General features: G+C 34.6%; 1 protein-coding gene across 1 annotated transcript in view; it reads left to right on the top strand.

Moving 5' to 3' along the window:
- LOC145283552 (uncharacterized) overlaps positions 1 to 3,644 on the top strand; it is a 71,998-nt gene extending 68,354 nt beyond the window's left edge. The window contains exons 10-11 of the mRNA XM_080132438.1: positions 431 to 555; positions 3,479 to 3,644. Of these exons, the coding sequence (XP_079988564.1) occupies positions 431 to 555; positions 3,479 to 3,546 (193 nt within the window). The 3' untranslated portion in view covers positions 3,547 to 3,644. The remainder of the gene's footprint in view (positions 1 to 430; positions 556 to 3,478) is intronic.
- The last annotated feature ends 17,265 nt before the right edge of the window (positions 3,645 to 20,909 follow it).

Genomic DNA, 20,909 nt, shown 5'->3' with positions numbered 1-20,909 from the left:
TATTCTCTGCGCTTTTTATGGCCTTGTGCGTATTTAATTACAATTTTACTTTATAACAAATAAAAATTCAATGTGTAGTATCTGTTCAGTCCTTGATCAGAAGATGTCGGTTTTGCTTTGTTGGGGCAATTTTTATTTTTATCACATCCACAGTATCTCCTTGAGGGGGGGGGGTAACTGGTAAAACTTTACATAAAAAAACGACGTTGTGTCTAGCTTTGTTCTTAAAATATCTTCTCGGAACAACTTTTGGGTAGGTCCAATTTGGTTTCCTAGGTTACTATCTAGAAAGCGAAGTCACTTCTTCTGCAGTCCCAGGCAATGATCTAGCTCTAATGGAGAAGTTATTTTAGAACGATATAATAACCATCACAAAAGATACCGGTAATTTTTTTTTTCATTTCGGTCATTTATTTATTGCTTATTTTAGGTTCACTACAATGCCATCAAATGTACAAAATAAAAAGGTCGAAATGTTGTATACAGTTGACGGAATCGCGAGAACGAATAACAACAAATGGGTTATAAAATTGAAAAGTACAGGAGCTCAAGTTGGTAAGTATTTTTGATGTTCTTGCTTTATTTTTGTTTCATGTGCGGCTGAATTCTGAATTGTCAGTTATGCATTACTTCAGGATTTTACTATTTAAGTACGACAAAGACGATTTAGCACGACAAGTGTCTCAAGCTAATTCTATATTTGTGTGATATTTAGGCAAATCTTTCAGCAACCTGGGCTTCTTGTGTCAAGAAATCCAAGAAGCAACCGATTTTAATTTAGACGAACCGGCAACCAGTTTTTGCTTGTTTTTTTTTATTTTATTTATTTATTTTTATTTTTGCTAAAAGTCTTTATAAACAATAAACTAGTGTTTTTTTTTTAAACCGATGAGCCAGGATTTGATGTAATTAAATAATTTGTTGATATATTTACTTTTCATTTACATTTCGTTTTGTAAACATTTATTATTTAAATAAGAAACAAAACATTTATGGCTAAAAAAAACTATTTTTAACTTAAGAAATCGTGTTTTTATATTTTACTCATAACTTTTAAAAATATTCATCACAAGTTTTAAAAAATAGAACTATTTTCTTTTTTACGATTACTTTAGCGAAAAAACAGCAGGAGCCATTTGTCGTATCTAAATTTTCGCAGATAAATAGTAAAACAGTATTACTTTGTGCTGAGTGGAAGCCGTTATTACGCCGACCATTGCATTTAACCATTAGTAGAAACCATGTTTTATACATTAGAATCTAATAGCTTTAATATATATATATATATATATATATATATATATATATATATATATATATATATATATATTGTTTTTGTTGCATACATCGAAAAGAGTACACAGAGCTAACGTTCTTATACTAGCAAAACCGGTGCAAACAAAAACTAAAGCAATGCGAAGTTACTCTTTAAAATAGGATGCGAACATAAAACTCACAAAATACACGAGCAAAATTACACAGATTTAAAAGTCAAGTGATCGTCGCCAGGAGTATATGTGGAAAATGAAGAGTTAAAATTAGAACAGTCTCCTAGGCTAGCTGCACAGCCAAAGCATAAGTGTCTAGCCTACTTTACTATATAATCATTTTTATAAGAAATATTTTAATATGCACATACATATATGTGTATTCTTAACCAAATTCCACCAATAGCACGATTCGAACTCAGTTTCACACAACGCCCTTATCGCGACAACTGTCCATACAAAATAGAAAAGAGAAATAAATTCTATTTTTTTTTCAAATATATATTAAGAGGCGAGAGGAAACATTCTTAATATTTCCCAGTTGGAAACCTTTAATATCTCTAACATTGCTCGCCCGGAAAGGAAGCTTAAATTGATTATTTTATATAATAAATATGTTACTATACACATGCATATATATTTCGTCTTAACCAAAACTCGTTAAACTGTTCAGTCAAATTGAAAAAGGTTCTCTAAAGTTTGGAGACATCTAGACAACCCTCTAAAGAACGCAAGGCAAGAAACTCTTAGTAACCATTAACCATCCGTTTTATATTTAGATCTGTATAAGCTCTATCACCGGTATTGAGCATCCTGCCCTATAAATATCACTACTGATATAACTATATATAAGTTCGAAGTATGTGTTTTAATTTGTTTTTTCAATTTTTTTTTTTTTTCAATTTTAACTCGTTTCATTTTCCTTCAGTCAAAGTTCTCAGAAATCAAGGGGTTCCTACCTGGGTCTCACATTGAACTCTATATGAGATACATAGATATTCGAATATTACATTAAAGTTCTTTATCTCTCAAACACTGAGTTTATAAAGAAGTTGAGAAAATTATTCCCCCCCCTCCTATTAACCATCCTAATATGTTATATTACGTACATCTTTCTTTTTTGGTCCCTTGGTCTTACTGGATTAAGACAAGAATTCTTCTAATCTTGTGGAGTATACAACTTCACGTTGTTACCTGAGGTAACATCGCTTGGAGAAGGTACACCATTCCTCATGAAAACTAGTGTGGGTTAGTCATACCGAGATCTTATTTGGGCCGCGAATACTATGTGATTTTTAATTTTTGGTCAAGGTTTACTTTTAGGGAAAAGTATCCTCATGCTTCGTTGTCCTAACAAACTCTGTACAGAGAAACCTTAGTCTAGGATAGTGTCTCGTGGGCATTCGAGTTTAATATGTATAGGCTTGTAACAGACTGAGAAAGTTCTCGTTTTAAATATGAGCAAATTACTTGTATTTAACAGTAATGAGAACATAATAGAGGTATATACGTTGAAGATTATAGATTAAAATTTCGTTTTTTAAAATTCGAGCATATAATTTTACATACAGCTTCTTGACACGTGAAAACACGAGAGCGTTAAGGATAATTAGTATAAGCGTTGCTTATAATCAAACAAACTAATGCATTTTGTTGTTGTTTTTATTTTATTCCTGTTTTTTTTTGTTATTGTTGTTGTTGCTGTTGAGCCAATTGGACTTGGGTATAGAGCTCACGAAGATCGTGCTTTATGATTGTCTAGTCTACATGAAGACTTCTTCGTTGGTCAAAGCTATTTGTTAAGCTATGAAAGATGCGAGCACTTACACACGACCCCGAGAGCAGCAAGGCTCAACAGTTGCAGGTGAAGACAGGGAAGATTTGACCCAGCACACATAAAGGAATAGTGCAGAAGCAACGTTTCTGCTTTTACTTCATTAATTCGTAGGTCTGCGCTTGGCACGTCTTTGTTTGCTTTTCGCAGAGACAGAGGCAACCTGAGGAAAACAGATTTAGATGTAGATCGCTGGGTTGTGGCCCTAATACCGTTTACTGCCAGGCCTGTCAGTCATGAGTAGTCTGGTAGGAACTGGAGCACAACTGTGATTGTACTAAATTGTCACCACTCCTAGTATGGTGAGAAAGGGGGTATATATTGAATAAATTGTTATGATTTCTTTGTCTTAATTAAATTTTATTTTAAATTTCAGATTTGAATACTTATGTTCCATCTGATGGCGATTACTATTATATTGACTACACTTCCGCTATAAGCTAAGGAATGTGAGCGGAAGTCGTGCTGCCTTAGCAATTTTGTGTTCAAATTCTATTTGATTTAATTTTCAAAAATAAACAAGCAAAAAATATATAACTCTACGTGTCTGTGTTTTTGTTTTCATTACCATGTGTTATCAACCGTTTAAAAAAATACCTCTTCTCCTTCCTCTTCTTCTTCTTCTTCATCATCATATCTTCTTTTCTTCTTTCTTCATCTTCTTTCTTTTTCTTTTTTTTTAATTTCATTTCGTTTTCCCTATTCCCTCTCTTCTTTGTTTTTTCGGTTCGGTTTTCTTCTCAGCCTTTTGTTTTCTTTTTTCATGTTTGTTTTATTTCGCCTTTGTTTTTCTTTTATTTTTCTTCCTTGCGTGGAGTGGGCATGCATAATTCCCCCAGTTGATACCGTCGCGGTCGATGTTATGTTCAAATCTTAATCTATTATATCTATTGTGCTTTAATACGCACTAATATCATTGCAGACCCACAGTTTCCTATGCTACAACCATTGTCAACAATTTACCTTACTCTTTATCTGTACCTAAAACTAAATGCAAATACCATGAACAGAGTTTCTTTCCTAGAACTGCCCGTCTGTGGAACTTTATAGTGCGGAGTTGCTTTTTATTTGACTACAACATAGTCGTTTTCCAGTCCAATATAAACAAGTTATTGTTGAGCCGTCCTCTCAAATAATCAAATTCTACCCAATCTCCATCACTAACGATCATTACGAAGTTGTCTCATCGACCACCTCATTAATCATTATCTTCGAGTGGCCTTCATGCTTCGATAAGCGGCGATTCCTTTGTAAAAAAAACAAAATGTATACAATAATCTTTATTTTCATTTCGGACAATTTTTCTCATCTTTATTAGTTGTTGTTTTTCATCTTTTATTGGTTGTTGTTTTTTTTCACGACGTTTCGGCTAACTATTCCTCTTGCCTTCATCAGGTGGTAGCTGCGACGGATAGGAACCTCGAATCTCCTAACTGCATTCTCAGCAATCACTGCCATCTGTAGTTGTGTTAGGAGATTCGAGGTTCCTATCCGTCGCGGCTACCACCTGACGAATGCAAGAGGAATAGTTGGCCGAAACGTCGTGAAAAAACAACAACCAATAAAAGATGAAAAACAGCAACTAATAAAGATGAGAATAATAGTCCGAAATAAAAATAAATTAATATATATAATGCTCATCTCAAAAATGAATTCTAATTAAGGAATATATATATATATATATATATATATATATATATATATATATATATATATATATATATATATATATATATATATATATATAAAATTTGGTACAGACCCGACCATGGAATATCAGATAATAAATAAACTTTGATTTATAAGATCAAAGAATCCAACCTCGATCACCATTCGGGGCCCGTGGCGCAGTTGATAGAGACGTTGAATCTCTACTGTTCCAGGTGGACATTGTCTGAACATAGTGGTTTCAATCCTACCCAAAGCCAGCAGAGGTTTACTTGGCCAAACCGTGGTAAGACGACGGCAACAACTACAGATGGCAGTGATTGCTGAGAATGCAGTTAGGAGATTCGAGGTTCCTATTCGTCGCGGTTACCATCTGACGAAGTGGAATAATTGGCCGAAACGTCGTGAAAAAACAGCAACCAATAAAAGATGAAAAACAACAACTAATAAAGTCCGAAATGAAAATACAGTAATGTATACAATAATCGCTGTCTTTAGGCACCGAATGATTAAAAAATAAGTTTACGTAAATAGCAAAACCAAACCTTTTATTAATACTTTTCTTTATAATATAAAAAGAATTGAAAGAACATTAACTCTATAATAATATATACGAAACCTGCAAGAATTTAAATATCATATTTAAGCCTACTTTACGACCGGGCTTTGCCGGGCGTTCGTGCTAGCTTAGATAAATACTTTTGCAGTTTTAACAAAAACGCTACAATAATATCAAAGCGTCTCCATTTACAGTGAACATCTACAGAATGCCAACATTAATATATTACATATGAATGAGTCCCCTGTGGAATTTCCACAGGTCCCGATAGTCTATATATTAATACCGTAGTGTTTTTAACGTACGTACGTGTGTCACGGTTTCCAGATTATAAATTATTCGATCAGGAGATCCTATTTATTAAAAAAGAAGGATATAAGGTGATAACAATTAAAAATATTAAATTAATAGCTAATTTAATGTTCGTAGCATGTTATCATCTCCTATCCTCCTTTTTAATAATCAGGATCTCCCGATCACCGAAGATGCAATGCAAACAAATAAATAAATAAATAAATAAATAAATAAAATAAATACAAATGGTGTCGCGTTTGGGCCGTACGTGAAACTAAAATGTATCTTCTTGGACTCCTAGCTAGAATACAAGAGTAGTATCTCTTCTGTCTAAAGATAGTATAATGATATTGTGGGGGGTTCCGTTCGCGTTGGGCGTCCATACAATGGAAATATGTTATAGACTCCTATAAGATAGACCGTAATAATCTGATATATTCTGACACTGTATTTACCAGATTACTTAGATAAATATATTTACAGTTTCAACAAAAGAGTTACAATAATACACTCTCAACTTGGCCTTTTGGTCAAGATCAAAGTGTACTAACTGTTCTTCAGATGTTGCACTTCCGTTTTTTGTTCTCTTTCGGTGGAGGATCAGTCCTTCACAACTGAGACAATTTCTTTTATACCTTTTCTCCACGTTAAAAAACGACCCTGATGTCTATATCTGTCCCGTGGGGAGGCATAGTAAATAGGCACAATAATATACCGGGGTCTCCATTCACGCTTAACGTCCAGCAGCAATATACTACATATGAAAGATGCCGCTGTGAATTTCTATAAATCCTGCTAGTTTCTATTAATATTGTAATATCTTAATGCTAATTTTAGGAAGGGCGATGTAGTATCTGCTCCATTGTCATAAGACCGTCCTACTAGGAGTTATCTTCGCTTTTTAGTGAATACTAGCGGGGCTACCCGGCGTTGCTCGGGACCGTATAAACAATGAGAAAATTGAATTTGGTTTTGGAATATATTTGTTATTCTTATGAGAGAAGAATTTTGTATGTTTATGCATCATTTGTTATTTCTAGCAAAAGAATATTTTACCTACATAAGACGGGTATTACACATATGAAATAATTGTATATTACCTAAAGTAGCTAATCTAATCTAATGTATATGCAAGGACGGATAATATACAACACATTTATCTCATCAAATCCCAAGCGATGCCAGGTATTTTGCTAATATATATTCTCACCTATTTCATTCAATCTCGGGCAACGCTGGGTGTTGTGTTAGTATATATCTCTATCAATCTCATTAAATCCTGGGCGACGCAAGGTATTCTATTGGTATATATTTCAATCAATCTAATTCAATCCAAGGCAACGCCAAGTATTCTGCTAGTATATATGTTTGCATCTATCTCATTACATCCCAGGCGACCATGTATTCTGTTTGGATACATTTGCATGTATCTTATTGAATTCAGGGTGACTCCGGGTAATCTGTAAGTATATATGTGTACATATCTCGTTGAATCCCATAATTCTTGGATTGTTACAAATTTCGACGATTTAACCCACATTATCGCTCATCTGTCTAAAATAATAACTTTGAGATATTGTCTTGACCGGTTTTTCATAAGAAACACATCATCTAAATAACTCACATTTCATCATTTTTCATAATTTTTGGATATGTTACTAATTTCAACAACCATGTCACATGATTTAACTTAGATTATCGCCCCCACTCTTACTAAAATAAAAATTTTGATACATAGGCTATGGTATGTTACTAATTTCGATTATCATTTTTCATGAGTAAATCCACATTATCGCCCCTTTCGTGATAATATAACTTTTAGACATTGTATGGCTGGTTATTTCATTACAAACCCACCAACAAAGTAACTAACATTATATATTTTTTTCATAATTCTCGGATATGTTACTAATTTCGACAATAATTTTTAATGAATTAACCCAAATAATCGTGACCTCTTACTAAAATAATAACTTCCATACATTGTCTGGTCTGTCTAGTTCATTACGAATACACAAATCAAATAACTCACATTTCATAATTTTTCATAATTTTTGGATATGTTGTTAATTTCAACCGTCATTATTCTGATTTCAATCACATAATCCCTCTCCTCTTACTAAAATAATACTTTTGAGACATTTCTGGGCTGTTTATTTCATTACAAACACATCAATAAAATACCTCACATTTCATTATTTTTCATAATTCTTGGATATGTTATGAATTTCGACAATCAAATTTAATGAGTGCGCACATATAATCGCCCAATTCTTACTAAAATCATAAATTTACTACATTGACTGGGCTGTTTATTTCATTATAAACACACCAATCAAATAACTAAAACATAATTTTTCATAATTCTTTGATATGTTACTAATTTCAACAATAAATTTTCATTATTTAACCCACATAATCCCCATCCTCTTACAAAAAATACATTTGAGGCATTGTCAGGCTAGTTATATCATTACAAACACACCAATCAAATAACTCATATTTCATCGTTTTTCATAATTCTTTGATATGTTACTTATTTGGACAATAATTTTTCATGATTTTACGACACAATCGCCCCATCTTCCTATACAGGGTATTCTGTTATCACAAATATCCACCTATCTTATCCTATTATTCTAATGGTATTCAACAACAAAGATACATCCAAGGGAGGTCACTTGTATATTATAACAATGATTGTATATTAATCTAATGGTATTCGACAATGAAGCTACATCCAAGGGAGGTCACTTACATATTATAACAATGATCGTATATTATTCCAATGGTATCCGATAACGAAGCTACATCCAAGGGAGGACACTTGCATATTCTAACAATGATTGTATATTATCCTAATAGGGTTCGACAACGAAGCTACATCCAAGGGAGGTCACTTGCATATGATAACAATGTTTGTATATTATTCTAATGCTATTCGACAATGAAGCTACATCAAAGGGAGGTCACTTACATATTATAACAATATAGTGATTAGTGATCTGCATAAATTATTTGGTAATCCCAAGTAGTCACCCATCTTAGAATGACCAATATGATTTTTGCTTAACTTTGGTGATCTACATAAAGCATTTTGTATTCCCAAATAGTCACCCATCTGATAATCACCAGACTACATATTGCTTAACTGTCCTGATCTGCATAAAGCATTTGGTAAACCCAAGTAGTCACCCATCTTAGAATGACCAATCTCATTGTTGCTTAACTTTGGTGAGCTGAATAAAGCATTTTGTATTCCCAAATAGTAACCAATCTGGTAATAGCCAGACCCCATGTTGCTTAACTTTAGTGATCTGCATAAGTCATTTGGTAAACCCAAGTAGTCACCCATCTTAGAATGACCATACTACATATTGCTTAACTTTATTGATGTGCATAAATCATTTGGTAATCCCAAGTAGTCATCACTCCTAGAATGACCAGACTACATATTGCTTAACTTTCGTGATCTGCATAAATCATTTGGTAATCCCAAGTAGTCGCCCATCCTAAAATGACCAGACTAGATATTGTTTAACTTTCGTTATCTGCATAAGTCATTATGTAATCCCAAGTAGTCACCCATCTTAGGATGAACAAACTACATATTGCTTAACTTTAGTGATCTGCATAAATCATTTGGTAATCCCAGGTAGTCACCCATCCTAGAATGACCATACTAGATATTGCTTAACTTTCGTTATCTGCATAAGTCATTTGGTAATCCCAAGTAGTCACCCATCTTAGGATGACCAGACTACATATTGCTTAACTTTAGTGATCTGCATAAGTTATTTGAGAATCCCAAGTAGTCACCCATCTTAGAATGACCAGACTACATATTGCTCAACTCTTGTGATCTGCATAAAATAACGATTAGTTCAACATGTAGGTAATTCTAAAACTAATATTCAATCAATGATTTGCGCTAAACTTTTATTAAAATGCTACAAAATAACTTCCTACCATAAAAATATTTATAATATAGTGTATTCAATATATAAAATGTTCCGAGTTGTCTGACTATATATTTCTGGAATTATATTGAAGCGGTTAGCTCCCCCAGCCTCGCATGTGCATACGTGACCCGTTCTATCACTAATAAAAAGAAACCGTTTCAACAATAAGAACGGCTTTCTAAATAAAATCCAACAATTTTTATTGTAAAAAAATGTGAAGAAATATGCATAAAAACAAATAAAAAGAATTAAATAATAAAAAAATAAATAAAAATAATTAAATAATAATAAAAATTAATCGTAAGGTTTTCTATTTGCTCTGTTACGGAAATGTGTTTACATACGTTTAAACTGAGAACAGGACATATGGCCGAGTGGTCCTAGACGTTGTATCAAAGTTTACAGTTACCCAAAGGTGCTGAGTTCAATCCTGAACGAAGGCAGTGAAAAAGTAACATTGAAAACAGAGAATCAGCAACTATGTCCCAAAGCCTAGCTGGAGTCCGAACACGGTACCCCCGTAATAATAATAAAGGGTTGGGTTGGAGACTCCTAACAAACGGTTCACCTGACGAGGGCAAAACGGCCGAAACATGTGACAATAACAACCAAGATGAGGAAGTCAGTTCGACAATCTCAATCAATGAAAACACCTCATCTCAAAAATACAGACAATTCGAGTAAAATGATTCTCCTTTCTTTTTTACATCTCGTTCTCGATCTCTCTCTCCCTTTTTCTCTCTCCCTCTCCCTCATCCTCTCTCTCTCTCTCTCATAAAGAAAGGTTTTTATTGTAAAAAATTGGAAGAAATATGCATAAAAAACAAATAAAAAGAATTAAATAATAAAAAATAAATAAAAAGAATAAAATAATAAAAAAATAATCGTAAATTTTTCTATTTGCTCTGTTACGCAAATGTCGTGTTTACATACGTTTAAACTGAGAAGAAATCACGTATTGTTTGTTTTTGTTTAAACTAATTTACATGTATGTTAAAATTGTAAAATCAAGTAGGTACTGAATAATATTTGTGCCAATAAAAAAACAAATAAAAAGAATGATAAGAAGTTGTATTTAATTTCACCTCGGCGGAAAGTGTTAAAATAGAGTAAAACATTCTCATTTCCTTTCTACACCTCCTCTCTCTCTCTCTCTCTCTCTTTCTCTCTCTCTCTCCCTCTCTCTCTCTCACCCTCTCTCTCACCCTCTCTCTCTCTCTCTCCCTCTCGATGTCTCATAAACAAAGGTGAAAGAAACTGAAAAGAAAATGTCCGTATGTAAAAAACAAATAAAAATCGTCTCAAACCTAATTATTTTTTAAGCGAATTTTTTTCTGTTCTGGACTGTTTTGCTCGTAACGTTTACTTTAGCTATCGTATCTAACTATTTTTAACCTGCTAATAACTTTGGTAGAGTTTTCACGTGTAAATTAATATTTTTATTTGTATGGTAGTTTACATTTTTTTGCCGATGAGAATCTCTTAATAAATACATTGAATCCAGACATCGCCATTATTGAGTGGTGACGTCACGTCACGTGACATGATTAAGCGTTTTTTAATCTATAAATACAAAAGCGAAAATGTGTGTTTGTATATATGTATGCATGTGTGTTTGTATGTCTCGCAAAAACTTTTCACGCGGGTCACGGATTTTCGCCAGATCGGTATCATTTTAAACTTCCAACCTTCGCCCAACAAATATCGAAATATTAGCCGAAAACGTTAATTCCTTCACCCTGAAATCAGTAGTTTTCTACAAGGGGGTGTCAGCAAAAATCGTACTCTTATGACGAGTTCGCTTCTACGCATGCGTCATACGACGTCGTAACCTGATTTACTTTAAATATTTGAAAAAGCGATACAATTTCGGCGACGTCGTCTTAGCTCAGTTTCTTAGAGCGCGGCCTCATTATCTAAAGGTTTTGGGGTCGAATCGTGGTGTGAGATCTCTTTCGATTTTTTTAAATTTTAATATTGAAGCAACAAAAGTTAAGCAACATTATCTTGGTCATTAAAAGAATGGGTGACTACTTCGGAATACCAAATGCTTTATGTAAATCACTAAAGTTAAGCAACATGTTCTTGGTCATTATCAAATGGATGACTACTTGGGAATATAAAGTAATGTATGTATATACCTAAAGTTAATCAACATATAGCCGTGTCCTTATCAAATGTCTGACTACTTGGAAACATCAAATGCTTTATGTAGATCACCAAAGTTAAGCAACATGTAGCCTGGTCCTAATCAGATGGGTAACTACTTGGGAATGCAAAATGTTTTATGTAGACCACCAAAGTTAAGCAACATTGTCTTTGCATTATCGGATTGGTGACTACTGGGGAATACAAAATGCTTTATGTAAGTCACCAAAGTTAGGCAACATGGTATTTTTTCATTAACAAATGGATGACTACTTGGGAATATCAAATGCTTTATGTAGATCACCAAAGTTAAGCAACATTGTCTTGGTCATTATCAGATGACATACACCTCCAAACACCCGATCTACGCCGGGCTGAAATTCTAGTATATCTATAAAGGTGAAATTGTCTGTGTGTCTGTCTGTGTGTGTACATTTCCCTACCAAATTACTTTAATAAGTTTTTTTAAATCGAGCCCTGATTGGTCAAAAATTCATATTTTTGGCGAAAATCGTCCTACTTTTTGGCCCAAGAGGTTTGGTGTGATTGAATGTTGTAATTCCCGCGCAAATTAATTGATAAGTTTTAATGTGTTTGTGTGTCTTAGAAAAATAAAATAAGAAACATCATAATCTGTAACCTAGTCCCCTTCTTTTCTTTTAACGAGAAGCATTTTGCTTCGAAATGTCTAGGTAGAAAATGTGTTTATAACCTTTTATATGACGTCTTTTTTATTGAACTGACAAATAAATTCATATATGCTTATATTTATTTTTCATTTTATTTTGTCTTATATTTCATTATAATGTTACACCCTCAATTGAACCCATTTGATAGTATCAACTGCCACGAGAATTAAGGAAAATTAAACATATAAACGCCAAATGCGAGCACAACAGTAACGTGATCAAGAGTGTTCTTAATAAGTGGAAGTTGTAAACACTGCATATTAACCGCTATTATAGAGTGGAGGATGCAATTATATGCAATATAAATATTTCACTTTCTCTTTCTCCCTACTGGCATAATGTAAGAATATTACAAGAAAAGGGGAACCTTTTCTTGTAAGCAAGAAAAACATTAGATAAATGAAAATGAGATTAGGATAGACCGAGATTTGAACTTTGTTAGCAAGGTTCAGAAATGGAATTTCGCATTGTTCAGTTTCACATAAAATAGTTTAGATATGTTTGTTTGCAAAAAAAGGAACTTTAATTGTTCAATTCAGTTTATGAAAAGTGAATTAAAATAAGGTCATCTAGAGAAGAACGAACAATAGCAATTGGAAAACATATTGAAAAATAAGTTAGGTCGAAAAATAGGTTAGTGAGAATACTTTGTCTGCAGAAATGGCTTGAAAACATGTACCAAACCACATATATTTAGGCCATGTGATTCGATCACGTTGTAGCCATACATGACGTCATTGCAGAAATGGAATTTCTCAATATAGGAGCTAGTTCAGTCGAAGATCAGGGCAGTCGGGCAGAGAGAGCAGCAAAGGCAGTCAGAAGAGGGTCCCTTTAGAAGCGAAGGGAAAATCTTTAATCATGTAGTCGACTTTGAATTCCCGGACGTACTCATCACTTCGACCGGAATAAAAGAACCTCGATTTGTGTAACTACTGTCTTCGTGTCGTCATTCAACAATTGAAGCTAATGTGTAAAACATCTTATATGAACATTGTTCCCACTCATCGTTATTAATGAACTTTGTACAACCCATCTTGTGTCCCCCTCTCTATCATAAGTAATGACTGTCCCCTCCTGGGTCAAAAGAACTGATCACCCTCTCTCAGTCGTCTAATCTATGTTAAGAATCTACAGAACTGTATAAATGTCTCTCTCACTCATCTCCATCATATATATGTACCTTGTCATCTTAAAAATACCCCAACTACACAAGAAGAAGTGTATCTTTAATTGTCTATTGTGGGCTTGCATGCAAACACAGTGGAGAAAAATAATATACTATCTATAGAAAAGAACTGAGCATGAGCAATTCTAAAATGTACAAATAAATAAAATGAAGCGGATAGGACTAACTAATCGAAAACTATGAAACAGAGAGGTCTAATTTGAGGTTATTTAAAGCCATACTCCCATCTTATCGCAAGAATGTTTCAGTCTCCTATCATGATTTGTTTGAAAAGTCCATAAACTAGTACTGGAACGATACATGGTTCTTTTTCTGTGCATCCTCTAACTCGAATAAAATTCAAAACGACAAAAGTAACATTAGAATAAGCAGCTTCTAATAGACTATCGTAGTTGCTCTTTCGGTCAAGGGATGATTGCTTTACAATCTTTAAAAAAAAATTGAATCTCACACCTGAACGGAGTAGCAGAAGGTATCATTTTACAAGACCGTGCCGGTAACTGGTATCCCGTTTTAATTCTTTACTGCACCAGATTTTTCGAAGCAGTAACCCATTCAACTGCTGAACAAATTTAACATTACTAGAGTGATTGAAGTTTTAGTTTCTTTTCACGTCGTACATCAGACCTTGATGTTTAACTCTCTCCCTAAGATATGTTTAAGAAAGTATAATTTTTAATTCTTGTTTACTTCAAACAAGGCATATTGGCACTTGGAATATAAGGGGCTACTATTTGAGATCTTGTCTAACTGGGAACTGTGGCGAGTTGAGCACCGAGATGTCTAATCACATTACATTTAAGCGTCGGCAGGTTAGTACAGTCAATGAAGCAGGAAACAGGTAGGGAATCCCAAAGTTTAGCACTCCGACGGAAGAAACTATTAGAATAGAGGGCGTTTCCATATCTCAAAAGTAAATGGATAGGATTTTGCTGTTGTCGGGTTAATCGAGAGTATACGTCAAAGAGCACAATTGCTATGAGTTCATTAGCGCTCGTTCCATTAATGTACTTGTAAAACAAGCAGAGGAATGTGACATTGCAATGCCTGGACAGAGTTTGGAGCTTAGCTAACGGTACGAGACGTATTAGATTTGAGACTCTTTTTTTACCCTGTCTAAGAGTGAAAGACCAATGGTAGATACACCAACCCTGATGTGTCAACAATACTCACGCATTGTTGAATTGTGGCTTTGTAATTTTAAAGGATGTTGTGTCAGTATTTTTCTAAAATTAAGTAAATGCTGTGTTTCAGTTTTATGTAGCGTGAGATCCTCACCGAACATAATGGTGCTAGGACACATAATCATAAGAAGCAACGCCACACAACACCATTTGCAGATCTTTAAAGACATTCTTATTTGTCCATTGTAAGGGACATAGGAGCCACAACACTACATTACTGACCAGGGCTGAGCTTAGAGCCCTCGCAGACACCGCAATTGTGAGGGCGTCGCAAGTTACCTAGGGGCCACAATGGCCGTGGAAGCCAACTGGTTCATTGGTTCCGCTGAGAAAAAAATTAACAAAATAATTATTAGGGTTAAATTGAAAAGTATTATCATACTTAAATGTTCGAAATATATATCTATTCATGCGTCTCTCCTTCTCTCTCTCTCTCTCTCTCTCTCTCTCTCTCTCTCTCTCTTTCTCTCACACTCTCTCTCTCTCTATCTCTCTATCTCTCTATCTGTCTTTATATATATATATATATATATATTTATATATATATATATATATATATATATATATATATATATATATATATATATATATATATATACTAGCATTTCAGCCGGGCGTTGCCCGAGTGTTTGGAGGTGTGTGTTAAGCAAAAAAAAAAAAGGGGGTGGCAGTAGAATGGTAGGCTCAAACCTGTACCACAAAGGAGGAAAAGAACGAGAAAAAGCACGTGATGTCTATGCTGTTATGACCACCGCCAAACCGGAAGTGACGTAGGTTTTAATTAAGACGAGACAATCTAAAGGAGAGGATAACTTTTACAAATATCGGTGAAAAAAGCTCCCCCCTGTAGAAAGGTGCCCAGTTAAAGGTGAAGATATTAATGTTTTTAGCCAATTTTTCGATATTTGTCGTCTGAAAGGTCGAATTTCAAAACGATAGATTTACATATTGGAAACTAAAATTTTCAACCCAAACTGATTAAAAAGTTTGCCCTATCTCTGAATACCCTTTATATAAAATTTCAAATGCTTAGACCAAAAATTGTCTGAGTAATTTGATAGAAACCGAAGCGGTCAAATTTTTTTAACTTTGACTCCTATTATGACCCCTTAACATTCATTGTTTTGGGCTCAGATCAAGTTATTAAGTTAGATCCATGTCCAAGGCACCTATATCTAAAATTTAATGTGTTTAGACCCAAAATTGGCGGAGGAGTTTGGTAGAGTTCTCAATAGTCAAATCGTTGAACTTTTACCCTTTAACAGCCAAATTTCTTGCCAAAAACGGATTGTAAAGATTTTCCCAAATCTTACTACCCTGTATATCAAATTTCAAATCTGTAGACTTAAAATTGACAGAGTTATTGCGTAGGGAAATGTACGCAAACACACAGATACACTGACAGACACGTTCACTTTTATATATATACTAGCATCTCAGCCCAGCGTTGCCTGGGTGTTTGTATGTGTATGTTGAGCAACAAAAAAAAGTTGTAGTAGGAAGGCAGGCTCGAACCCGTACCCCGAAGGAGGAAAAGAACGGGGAAAACCCCGACGTCTTTGCAATTACGAACACCGCCAAACCGGAAGTGAGTTATGTTTAAATTAAGGCTAGACAATCTAAAGGAGAGGATAACTTTCAAAAATATCGGCGAAAAAAGCGACACCCCCTGTAGAAAAGTGTCTAGTTGAAGGTGAAGATATTAATGCTTTAAGCCAATTTTTCGATGTTTGTCGTATGAACAGTCGAACTTCATAACGATGCTGATCTTGGAAAAATCCGTCGCCTCTGTCGAAAGTTTTAGGCAGACATGCATGCACACATACATTTATATATTGGTAACAAAAAAATTTCGACCCAAACCAATGAAAAAGCTTACCCTATCTCTGAATACGCTTTAAGTAAAATTTCAAATGTTTAGACCAGAAATTGTCTGAGTAATTTGGAAGAGATCGCAGAGGTCAATTTTTTTTAACTTTGACCCCTAATATGACCCCTTAAAGATATTGTTTTGGGCTCAAATCAAGTTATTAAGTTAGATCCATGTCCAAGAAACCTATATCTAAAATTTCAAGTGCGTAAACCTAAAATTGTCGAAGGAGTTTGGTAGAGTTCTCAAAGGTCTTATCGTTGAACTTTGACCCCTTAATCGACAAATTTCTGGCCAAAAACCGATCACATCGATTTTCCCAAATCTCAGTACCCTTTAGTTATTGCGTAGGGAAATGTACACACACACATACACACACACACACATGTTCACTTTTATAGATATATAGATATATTAGCATTTCAGCCCGGCGTTGCACGGGTGTTTGGATGTGTATGTTGAGCAAAAAAAAAGTGGTAGTAGGAAGGCAGGCTCGAACCCGTACCGCAAAGGAGGAAAAGAACGGGATAAAACCTATCGTTTATGCTGTTACGACCACCGCCAAACCGGAAGCGACATTTATTTAAGTTAAGGCTAGACAATCTAAAGGAGAGGAAACTTTAAAAAATATCGGCGAAAAAAGAGACCCCCCCCCCGCCTGTCGAAAAGTGCCTAGTTGAAGGGGAAGATATTAATGTTTTTAGCCAATTTTTCGATAGATGTATAGATAAACTAGCATTTCAGCCCAGCGTTGCCCGGGTGTTTGGAGGTGCATGTTGAGCATTAAAAAAAACGGTCAAATTTTTTAATTTTGACTCCTATTATGACTCCTTAACATTTATTGTTTAAGGCTCAAATCAAGTTATCAAGGAATCCATATCTAAAATTTCAAGTGCTTAGATCCAAAATTGTCGGAGGAGTTTGGTAGAGTTCTCAAAGATCAAATCTTTGAACTTTGACCCCTTAACGGCCAGATTTCTGGCCGAACACGGATTAGAAAGGTTTTCCCAAATCTCAGTACCCTATATATCAAATTTCGAGTCTGTAGACAGAAAATTGACAGAGTTATTGCGTAGGAAAATGTACACACACACAGACACGTTCACTTTCATAGATTAAACAAAAATATATACGTACTAATATGTCAGCCAGGCGTTGCCCGGAGTTTGGCTGTGTATGTTGAGTCAAAAAAAAAAAAAAAGTGGTCGTAACAAGGCAGGCTCGAACCCGCACCACAAAGGAGGAAAAAAAAAACGGGGAAACCCCTGATTTCTATGCTGTTACAACCACCGCCAACCCGAAAGGGACTTTTTTTTTAATTTAGGCTAGACAATCGAAAGGATAGGATAACTTTAAAAAATATCGGCGAAAAAAGAGACCCCCCCCCCCGCCTGTCGAAAAGTGCCCAGTTGAACGTGAAGATATTAATGCTTTTAGCCAATTTTTCGATATTTGTCGTACGAAAGGTCGAACTTTAAAACGATACTGATCTAGAGAAAATCCGTCGCCTCTGTCGAAAGTGTTCGGCAGACATGCATACATACATACATACATACATACATACATTTATATATTGGGAACTAAAGATGTAAAAACTTACCCTATCTCTGAATACCAGAAATTGTTTGAGTAATTTGGTAGAGACGGCAGAGGTCAAATTTTTTTTACTTTAACCCCTATTATGACCCTTAACATTTATTGTTTAGGGCTCTAATCAAGTTATTAAGTTAGATCCATGTCCAAGGCACCTATATCTAAAATTTAATGTGTTTAGACCCAAAATTGTCGGAGGAGTTTGGTAGAGTTTACAAAGTCAAATCGTTGAACTTTTACCCCTTAACAGCCAAATTTCTTGCCAAAAACGGATTGTGAAGATTTTCCCAAATCTTAGTACCCTGTATATCAAATTTCGAGTCTGTAGACTTAAAATTGACAGAGTTATTGCGTAGGGAAATGTACACACGCACACATACACACACACAGATACACATACACGTTCACTTTTATAGATATACTAGCATATTGGCCCGGCGTTGCCCGTGTGTTTGGAGGTGTATGCTGAGCAAAAAAAAAAAAAAGCGGTCAAATTTTTTAATTATGACCCCTGTTATGATCCCTATAAATTTTTTGTTTGTTGCTCAAATCAAGTTATTAAGTTAGATCCATGCCCAAGGCATCTATATCTAAAATTTCAAGTTTTTAGACCCAAAATTGTCGGAGGAATTTGGTAGAGTTATCAAAAGTCAAATCGTTGAACTGTGGCCCCTTAATCGCCAAATTTCTGGTCGAAAACCGACTATATAGATTTTCCCAAATCTCAGTACCCTGTATATCAAATTTCGAGTCTGTAGACTTAAAATTGACAAAGTTATTGCGTAGGGAAATGTACACAGAAACACAGACAGACACACACACACACACAGATACACAGACACGTTCACTTTTATAGACAGATAGACTAGTCTGGGTGCCTGGCATTGCCTGGATGTTTGGATGTGTGTGTTGAGCAAAAAAAAAGAAGAAAAGAAGTAGTTGTAGGTAGGCAGGCTCCAACCCGAGGAGAAAAATAACATGAAAAAAAGCGTGACGTCTTTGCTGTTTCGCTCATCGCCAAACCGGAAGTGGTGTGGGTTTAAATTAAAGCTAGTCAATCCAAAAGAGACGATGGCTTTCGAAAACATCGGCGAAAAAGCGCCCAGTTGAGGGTGAAGTATTTAATGTTTTTAGCCAATTTTTCCGTATTTGTCGTCCGAAGGATCGGCTTCACAACGATACCGATCTCGTGAAAATCCGTCATCTGTCGGAAATTTTAGGCAGACAAACATACACACATATATACATGCATCTAAACAAACAGGTGAGATTTATATTATAGATTATATTGGTCGCAATATATAGTAATGATTTAAAAAGTTAAAAAGAAAAGACTCGTGCGCCACCACCGAAAATCGAAACCAAAACCTTAAGCTTACGACTTATTTTTTGTATCTGCCGCCAATGACTGGGCCATGGAGACATATTTACTGCATGGCTAAAAATTAAAACATGAAACAATAGTTACTACGTTATGCGTTCGTAGTGGCGGCGTTCGATCTTCAACTGCAAATTTCATTTCTTTTAATTTTCACACTTTTGCATCGATTTTTTCCGGGCTAAACCCCAAATATAAAGTTTCGCGTGGATTCAAATACCTTATATATGAAGTTTCATGTCTGCAAACAAAAGCTCTAGGAGGAGTTTGGTAGGCAAACTTTTTTAAACAAAAATATATACATATACATAAATATATATGGAAATAATTTTGTGTTTACTATAAACTTTTTACGCACATATTATGCAAGTATAAATCATGTAGAACATCTGCATTAATATAATTACACGTAATAGTTAACTAAAGATGATCATCCCATAAGAAAACCGAAAAAAAAACTAATAGGGAATTAATTAAAATGAATGTTTAAAAGAATATGCAAATTAGCTAGATCTTCTGCTAGTGAATGCAATTCCACGCCCCATACATAAAAAATTGTATTTTCTTTTTAAATAAATGGAGAAAGGGATTTTAATATGAATATTAATACACACGCTTGAAAAACGAATTTATAGGAGTATAGAATAGATAGATAGACTAGCATTTCAGCCCGGCGTTGCCCGGGTGTTTGAAGGTATATGTTGAGAAAAAAAAAGCGGTCGATTTTTTTTAACTTTGACCCATATTAGGACCCCTTAAAATTAATTGTTTTGGGCTTGCATCAAGTTATTAAGTTAGATCCATGTTCAAGAAATCTATATCGAAATTTTCAAGTGTTTAGACCCAAAATTGTCGGAGGAGTTTGGTAGAGTTCTCAAAGGTCAAATTGTCGAACTTTGACCCCTTAACAGCCAAATTTCTGGCCAAAAACGGATTACAAAGATTTTCCCAAATCTCAGTACCCTGTATATCAAATTTCGAGACTAAAAATTGACAGAGTTAATGCGTAGGAAAATGTACACAAGCACACATACACACAGACACACACACGGACTTTTATATAGATAGATAGATAGATAGATAGATAGATAGATAGATATAATATTTAATAGAAGCCTTTAGGGGGGGCAAAGAAGCCGCAAATTATTTGTAATAAAAACTAACTTGAAAGAGAAATGTATTATAAATATCTGTTTCAGCATACGAGAACATACGAACCTTTCTACCTACTTATGTGTGTCACGCTTTTGATTAAATGATTGAAGTTTTTATT

This window comes from Euprymna scolopes, chromosome 1, assembly GCF_053919585.1.
Source record: "Euprymna scolopes isolate OS-2025 chromosome 1, ASM5391958v1, whole genome shotgun sequence".
NCBI lineage: Eukaryota > Metazoa > Mollusca > Cephalopoda > Sepiida > Sepiolidae > Euprymna > Euprymna scolopes.
Note: the sequence above shows the minus strand (reverse complement) of the source record. Positions and strands in the feature narration are given on the sequence as shown.